This window comes from Rhyacophila brunnea, unplaced genomic scaffold (genome assembly GCF_057557595.1).
Source record: "Rhyacophila brunnea isolate RB1 unplaced genomic scaffold, BYU_Rbru_1.0 scaffold_4, whole genome shotgun sequence".
NCBI lineage: Eukaryota > Metazoa > Arthropoda > Insecta > Trichoptera > Rhyacophilidae > Rhyacophila > Rhyacophila brunnea.
The window spans coordinates 3,978,846-3,987,853 of record NW_028233068.1 but is presented as its reverse complement, the minus strand read 5'-3'; the positions used below and the strand labels follow the sequence as shown (position 1 = coordinate 3,987,853).

Genomic DNA, 9,008 nt, shown 5'->3' with positions numbered 1-9,008 from the left:
CCTCTTACCTATCGCTAAGGGTAAAGGCAGTGTGACGCACTGCAGTAGCGTTTTCCAAACGGTGTACGCGGTAAAATTAGGTGTATATTTTAGCGATTTTTTGTATTTTTAATATGTGCCTACCTACATCCATTTCAATTATGGAATTGTTGAGTATCAGCACACAGTTAAAAATTGCATCGTGCAACCAAATTTTTTAATTTAATACACTTTTTTTACTATTAGAGCAAATTTGTGATCTGTGTTTATCTCACTTATCTCGTCAACTCGTCACGCCGGGCCCTTCATGAGTCCGGACCCCCAAGCTAGAGCCCTGTCAGCCCCCTTGTGGGGGCCATGATATCTTGTAATATATCTATTAATATAACGTATATACACGTAACTAATAATTATTTTTTACGCACAGGGGCAATTTGCCGGCTGTTTATTAGCATTGAAAATTGTCAAAAATAACCGTGCAATCTGACCTTTCGATACGTAGGTGAACATACCTGTTGTATATATGTTAGTCATATACAATATGTCCGTCGTTACGCTCCGAGGTTTCCTCAGCCAAGACGCAGGTTGGTGAATCGTCATGCTCGGCCGGTCCCGGGACCGTGGGAAGCTCAGCCACCCGTGACGGGCGAGGGTATGGGAAGTCGCGGGTTCGAATCCTGCCTGACCGCAAACGTCTTCGGGCTGATCACTCCGCGTGACGACGTGTCGCTTCCTCGATCGCACCTAGCGCGGGGGCGGGGGGCTTAGGGTGCTCTGTGAATGGGTGACCGATACGTCGCGGTCAATTAAAAATGAGGCAGGCGTATTATCTTCGTATAACGTATACATAATATACAGTATGCCCGACGATTTTTGTATCCCTGCGCTTATTTACTCACAGACGTGATACCAATAGAGAAAGTCAGAGTTATACGTCATGTATTAAAATTTAATTTAGTTACAGACATTTCACATATATATATATATATATTTTAAATGCATTGAGTATTTTATACGTATATATGACCACGTAGCTAAGTGGAATACGTCAATAAGAATTGGAAGCGATTTTTTTAATTAAAAAATATTTTAAAACGTACTGATTATAATCAATTTTATACGAATCTAGGAATGTAATAAAAAAAAAAGCAAAGAAGAAAAAATGATAGTATTTTCATCATTCATCATTTTATGTAAGTGGAACTTGTAAGACAGCGTTACGACATATTATTATGTTAACATTTTAATTGACTTTTGCAAGCTTTTTTAGTTCTAGTAAAATGACCCTGGATTGGATCAGTGCTAATTATGTCTTTTTCTTCTTATAGGTCTGGTCGTCGGCATATCAGGGCAGCAGCAGTACTTCAAGGTGTCTCCTAAAAGTGCTCGCGTTCTGGAGGGTGGAGAAGCAGTGTTGAACTGCGAAATCGCCAACCAGGCAGGTCAAGTCCAGTGGGTCAAGGATGGATTTGCGTTAGGTAAGTTTTTCGAGTTTTTTATGTCATATAATAATCATCGGTTTATCTTCTAAAAATCATAAATTGATTCCAATTTTGGTTTTATCGAATACCTCTGTTGTAGTTTTGTATATGTAGTTTTTTCTTTGTTTTAAGTCTTTGAACTTCGAATTTCAATTTAAAAATAAAATTAGATAGTTAATACTCTCTCACGAAGAATAGTTATTATTGATTTATAAGGTAACATTAAATTTTGGTTAGTACTAAATTATCTTATCACCGAAAATCAATATAACGCGCATAACTGCATACCCTGCAAGACACAGCCTGTTAAACGTGATTCTCATAACCATGGCCCACCACAAGAGCGAGGCACAGGGCTCTAGTCTGGGGGCCCGTCGTGGCGGGTCGACCAGTTAAGTGAATTATTACGACAAATTATTTTTTGTGCTTTTTGAAAAAAATACTTTTTTACAATATGGCAAAGGGTCGTATTTACTTGGCAATCATAAAAGGGGGTCGCTATTAGTGCTTCACAATGCGACAGTTCAATTGGATTTATAAAATACCAAAATTCGTTAAAAATCCACAGAATACCCTTTATTTTACTCGGAACCCTGAAGTTCCGCGAAATATTATTTTGGGATCTACTGTAGCATTACATTTCCCTTAACCTTAGCGTTGAGTTGGAGGGGGGGGGCTCCAAACATCATGGCTTGGGGGACCTCTTCAAGATGTGGGGGCCTGCGCATAACGATTTTGTTATTTACTATATTGATTGATTATGACCTATTATCTACTTATTATATGATTACTATTACTATATTATATACTTATAAATTCATCTACTCCAAACCAATTTTAACAGCATTTTTATTGTATTTAATAAAACTACTTGATGCTTGTGAATAGAACTGTAGGTACCTACATAATTATTTTTTTTTAATTAAAATTTACTAAAGGGTTTACTGTCAATTAATATAAAAATATTCATGCAGATTAGAACATTTAAAATATTACCCACGTATATATTTTATAAGTTTTATGAATACTACTCGAAAAACGTTTCCATTATATTAAACATATTAATGTTTTTTCTAGGTTTTTCATCCATGATCCAAGGCCAGCCAAGATATACCGTGATCGGTGATAAGCGTCACGGAGTGTACAACCTAAAGATATCCAATGCGTCCTTGGACGATGATGCGGAGTACCAGTGCCAGGTTGGACCTGCCAAAGGTCACAAAGTCATTAGAGCGAATGCTGAGCTGAATGTCATATGTGAGTGGTTTTCTTTTATATTGTTATAATGTTGATATTATTTACATATATATCTCAAAATGTTCTACTCTAAGCTATTATTATTATAAATTCAAATATTTATATTAAACGCCTACAGTAAAATCTGTTTTACCATCAAGATAGCATCTAGCTCACAAGCATATATATATATGACTTTAAATTTGGCGTTTTTGATACCGACAATAATTATTATAGCTTAAAATATATCATAATATGGTCAAATATTAAACGGAATTTTCTTTACACTACTTAAGTAATCTGAACTGTTCGTAACTTGTATTTTAATAAAAAAAATGTAAAAGACGATATTTCATTACGTAAATGATGGTGAAAATCGAATATAATATTTTTTTATATTTTTATTATATTATGGCTAGATTATTTTATTACTCTGCTATATTTTGATCAACGCTGTCAAAACGTCTAAAATATATATTATTATCAGCTTACCAAAAGCTCGTTAATACTGTGGACGCGGAAGACGCACACGGCGCGTAATGACCAGGCGGCCGATCGATGTAATTAACGTGCATTTTAAAGAGGGCAATTAAAATCTTATTATCTCTTCAGCAGCGAATGCGTTAACCATTTTTCCATGGAGGGAGCAATACAATAGTTGAAAATCACTGAGCACATAAATATAAAGATAGTTAGGTAGTACTAGCTGGTAAACAAAATTGCGCGGCAGGCGACATTATTACGGTGAATGACGAATTTTATAAGTACGCCATTTTGATAAAATAAAGTTTTATGATAAATATCAGATATCTAGCATTTTTTTATGTCAAGTAGCTTATTTTATTGCCTAGTCTGGTATGTTTTTGTCGGTGAGAATTGGCAACACTTCCCTATCCCTGAGGTAACCAATAGTATTCACCGAATATTTTAGCACTAACGGAATATTTTCAAGGTGAGCGTTTACTAGTCAAAATTAGGCATGCCAGCATAATTAAGTATACTAAAACAGCAATATAATTATTTCTCAACTTAGTAAAATGTATTAGTATGTATATAGTAGTTACAATATTCACATTATATACTTACCAAAACGCCATGATATAAGGGGATGGGAAGTTTTTATTGAGAACCCTAGTAATTATTATTGGATGACTCCAATATTACTAAAATAAAAGCTTAATAGCTAGTGTAATTACATATTATATTATATTATAATACACGAGTTTTTTACCATGTAACATGTACGCCCACGATGACCGAGCGGCTTAAGCGTCTGCTTATAATATTGTAAGTCCCAGGTTCCAATCCTGAGTCTGACAAATACACTGTTTTTCAATTTGTGTTTTGAGTCAGAGTATGGAACTAATAGGTTTACCAAAAGTGCCTCCTAACATTCATTTCTCGTAAAAAAAATCTTTTAATACAACCTTCACTGTGTGGAGGCTTATATGATCCTATCGGGATCGAACATGGTGAAGTAAGTAATTAATCGTTTAAATGTTGTTGTATATACTTACTATAAAAAACTAGGTACGCTCCGTGTTAGGTTGAAGTAATTTTTATTATATAATTAGTATTAACGTTACTTTTGCTCTATATAATAAATACATAGTTCAGCATAAGTTCTTTCAAAAATGACACATTTTTTATTGATCGTATATTTATTTAATTTTGAATTTATAAAAATGTCACAATTTTAAATCGTATTTAATCAATGCAATGAACAAATAAAACGCCCTCATCTATGACGATTATGTATTTACGATGTCTACCATTGCTTTCGATTTAATAAAATGTATCGTTATCTTAATTATGAGATCATAACCATTAACCACACTTATCGATTCAATTAATAAAACTATTTGTATGCCTAGAAACATTTAACTAAGTACCTATTTGATTTTTAACTCCCCTTGTTTTTGTCCTGTTTAGAATATCGGTTTATAGATCCCTAACACAGCTGTCAACTTCACACACTCAATAAGTCTATAATAAATTAACGTCTCACGCCCCTCCGTAATTGTATCCTACCACGTAAGCTCCAGTCCAACAAATAATAATTATAGAATTTAGTACCACATATTGATTATGACAATCAATATTATGATTTGATTATAATATAATCGACATGATAATATTATTCCCGTTAAGGGTGGGTATTTATCAGTAGTTATTCGGGATAAGTTTAAATATATTCAATACTTATTTTCCATTTTTTTTAGTTACTCAATAATGATCAATAAGTTTTCAAAAAATAATGTTGGTACCAAATAAAAATTTCATCACTTATACTTTACTAATTAAACTACCTATATTATGTATAATCATACCGAAATAGCTAACAAAAATACGTCGGAGGTGCTATCAAATCTTGTCAATATTAATAATCTAAATCCTATTAATAATATATACATAATTTAAAAACACTTGGAGAAATATATAAGCAATAGAAAAAATCTTTTTGAAATCTCTCGGGAATCGCGCCCGTGTGGACTGACCACTGTGCTATAGGTATACTATCTAATTACGACGAATTTTAACTAATGATTCTTATAATGCTCTCTGAAACGCTTTCTAAATTGAGTGACTAATTGGCAATCGGTTTTTGTATTGCTATTTAATTTACTGTTTTTGTATGAATGTAAAATTCTTAAATCTTGTGAATTATTCGGTGCATTATATAGTACTATTATTAATACATTCAGGGCTGACCAGTTAATTACTCTTTAATTACCACATTTAAATACTATGTTAATAATATCTAATGGCCAACTACTGCAAACGCGCTAGTCGCGTTGCACTAAATGAGTTTTAATTAATGAAAGTATATTTAAATGTATAATATATAAGGTTATATGGAGCAACGTTATACTTCAAAACTTGTTTAGTAAGTAGGTACTTACTACCAAGCTGTCATAGAGAGATAATAATTATCTTATACTTACTTACTTAAGTATACATAGGTACCTACTTACACTTATTTGGTTAAGTAATAAAATATGTTTTATGCGAGTTGTAATATGTTTTATGTAGGATATAATATACGAGCTTTATGCCTACGTAATAATATGTAGGTAATTTTTATAATAACGCAATTTGTCTTGTGTGTATTCGTGCTTTTAAAGGTCGAATGAAAGAAAAATACGATCCGGAAATATGTCACTTACCGCAGCTTCTCAAACGTTAATGTAAAACATTTATCATTTTAATTGAAGATATCAATCTAATATACAGTCTTGTGTAAAAAAATATTCGTATAGATATACTCACCGAGAATAGCTATGTATTAGTGCAGATATCGGTAGAAAAGACAATCAATCAAATATTCCGTTATCAACGAGGCATTTATTAATTTTAAAAAAAATGTAAGGCAAAAAATGACTAGGTAGGTTATAATGTATTTTACAAAAAAAACAATTATGCAGTATATTTTTATTCAAAATATATTAATATTAAAACAACAAATATATTGAAATACTCGTAATTAATATTGAAACAACAATTAATATATTGAATTACTCGTAATAGTGTAAGCTAAATTGAAAATTAAATTGTTTTATACTAACTTCAATATATCGATTTAACCTTCCCTTTACAATACTGATAAATTCAGTCCGTTCCGTATAATATTGATAATATTACAATTGGTAAAAAGAAAATACCTATTTCGGCAATATAAATAAGTCTAATGAGGTTTCTTCATATTTGTTTTATCTATATTATAACGATGTAAAAGCATCAAAAATTAAATGTAATTAAATGCGTATTTCCATACATGCTTACAGGCTACACATCATAATACATTTTGCAATATGCATTTATAATTTATGACAGATAAATGAAATCTTAAGATATCAATTATATTTAATTACTGTATAATGTTATCGATTTTTAAAATAATACAATTTAAATTAGATGTTATATTACTGATATATTTAAGTGAAGAAAAGCTAATTAACTACATTTTGCAGTATATTAGGGTGGGTAACCTAAGGTGACGTTACAATAATGGGAGGGTTAATAAAGTATCGTATTAAGTCGTCGTAGAGCTAAATGAGCTGTTGCAAGTAATTATTGTATTCATATTGTTTGTATTCATTAGGACTGAAGATATTTACTAAAAATGGAAACTAGTAATGCTAGTGTGACAAGGGACATCGACTTAACCTCACAAAGTAAATTGAGATGAAAAAAATCCAGATAATCATTAATGTAGATATTATGAATCTGTTTAATAATCATTTGATGTTCTATGTATAGATATACTACCATAAATCATCAGGTATTCGAATTTAGAACTAAGCTCATCGCAGTATAAAAAGTATTGAGTGTCAAAAAATGTTTGCATGTGACACCTTCATTCAGCAGACATTTATACTGGTAAAAAGTTAAAGTAAAAAATCCTATAAATGAAATAAATACACGTTATAAAAAATATATTTATATAAATTAAAGAAAGTCATACCCACTGTTGTGTACAAGGAGAGAAGCAGATCACACAATGCATATATCCCCTCTTCCGAGTTGCAATCATTTGATTTTTAAATTAGTTGTATTATATGGATTTATCAATCAAATGTCGAAGAATTATCAAAAAAAATCCCATTAATTTTTCAAAAAAATAGTCATTATTTGCTCTTGTTATTTAGATTTATATTCATGTAAAATTATTTGAGGGGTAGCTATTATCATTTTGGAATTCTTTGGAAATAAAGAGAAAGGACTCACGAGTATGGTTGAAGGAATTTAGATTGGGATAATAGCCAATTATTTTATGGGACATAAAATAGGGACATGCAGGGGCTATATTATATTTGTTATAATATATACATATATATGCACGTGGATATTTTTATCATTACACTTTTAATAGTCAATTTGAAATATTTATGGGGTGTATCGTTATAGCCTGGTTTGCTACGGTCATACTATTAAAAAGTGAATATTTATTAGTATTACTCTGCAGGTTTTGTGAGTATATTTTTATTAAAATATCATTTTTTAAATAAATATCACTCAAAATGTTGTGCTAATGCGAAGTAACTGCTCTCATTGTAGTTATCTAACAATATATTATGTAATAAAAATGAGATGTTATGATAATTTATTATGCTGTTTGTATTAATAATAATAATTATGTTTTAAAATATTAGACATACTTCCAATGCATTTCACAAAAAGGGGCTTCATCAATTTAACCTTTTCAAAAAATATCTCGTTTTGGGAAGATAGTAGAGTTGCTACTTCATAACTTTGCACTCCGGCTCTAGGATGAAAATGATGTCACGTATTCTAAGAACATTTTTCTTATACATATTATTAGATATTTATTTTCTTATTACTATATATATTAATTTTCTTATTACTACATATATTAATTTTCTTACTGTATTAGCATTAGAAATATATATAAAATTTAAACTTAAGTTTTTTGAAACACTTTCAATATGAGCAAAACACGTGTTGGTTACTGGTGAAATAAAGTACCTAGTGGTTATTCTTAACATTTTCCCTAACACTGTTACGAGTAGATTGCCATTATATCATCGATACGTATAAGTGATGATTATTTTATTTTTAAAAGTATTTTTAATTCGAGACTAGCTGTGTACAAATTCAAAAGAAAAATATAGCATTATTTATTAGAAATACTTATTTGGGAAAAATATAATAATATATAAATACAATGATAGTTACTGAAACACCCCAGAATATATGTGTCGCTACATTTCAAAATCAGCTAAGTCCACCTTTAGGTATTTTTTACTTTTTTGTGAATTGCTGAAGAACTACTGCTTTCTAACATTTCTGCATTATCAAAATGTGGAAATTAATAATTTTAAATATTTTATACTCAAAATAATATAAACTTTCACCCTTGTGAGTGTGTATTTGAGAAAACAAAAAGCTGTCTTTCTCCTATTCATATATTATAGACTTAGCTGATTTTGAAATCTAGCGACACATATGCTTTAAATTCACAAGGCAACCACTTAGGTCGATTGTTGAATTACTAGAACAAGTATGGCAAGTGAATGATTTTTATAATAAATTACATAAAATATTTATGAATCTGTACACATGACTAATTAAATATACGTATTACGAATTCAAACTCTAATGATTATGTTAGTCAACTGGTTATTAGTTATAAAGTAAGCAATGCTGGTAATTTATACCATAATGTTACTAATACAACATGATGGTAGCTATAACTGTTTTTATTTTAAATTAAATTATTATACAAATTAAACACCCATACAATAATAGCTTTTGTTTTCAAATTAAAGACCTATAGATTTTCAATGACCC

General features: G+C 30.5%; 1 protein-coding gene across 1 annotated transcript in view; it reads left to right on the top strand.

Annotated features, from left to right (window-relative positions):
- The first annotated feature begins 520 nt into the window (after nucleotides 1-520).
- The window catches only part of sns (nephrin adhesion molecule sticks and stones), a 268,329-nt gene continuing 259,841 nt past the window's right edge, over nucleotides 521-9,008 (top strand). The window contains exons 1-3 of the mRNA XM_085954519.1: nucleotides 521-563; nucleotides 1,308-1,457; nucleotides 2,538-2,717. Of these exons, the coding sequence (XP_085810645.1) occupies nucleotides 521-563; nucleotides 1,308-1,457; nucleotides 2,538-2,717 (373 nt within the window). The remainder of the gene's footprint in view (nucleotides 564-1,307; nucleotides 1,458-2,537; nucleotides 2,718-9,008) is intronic.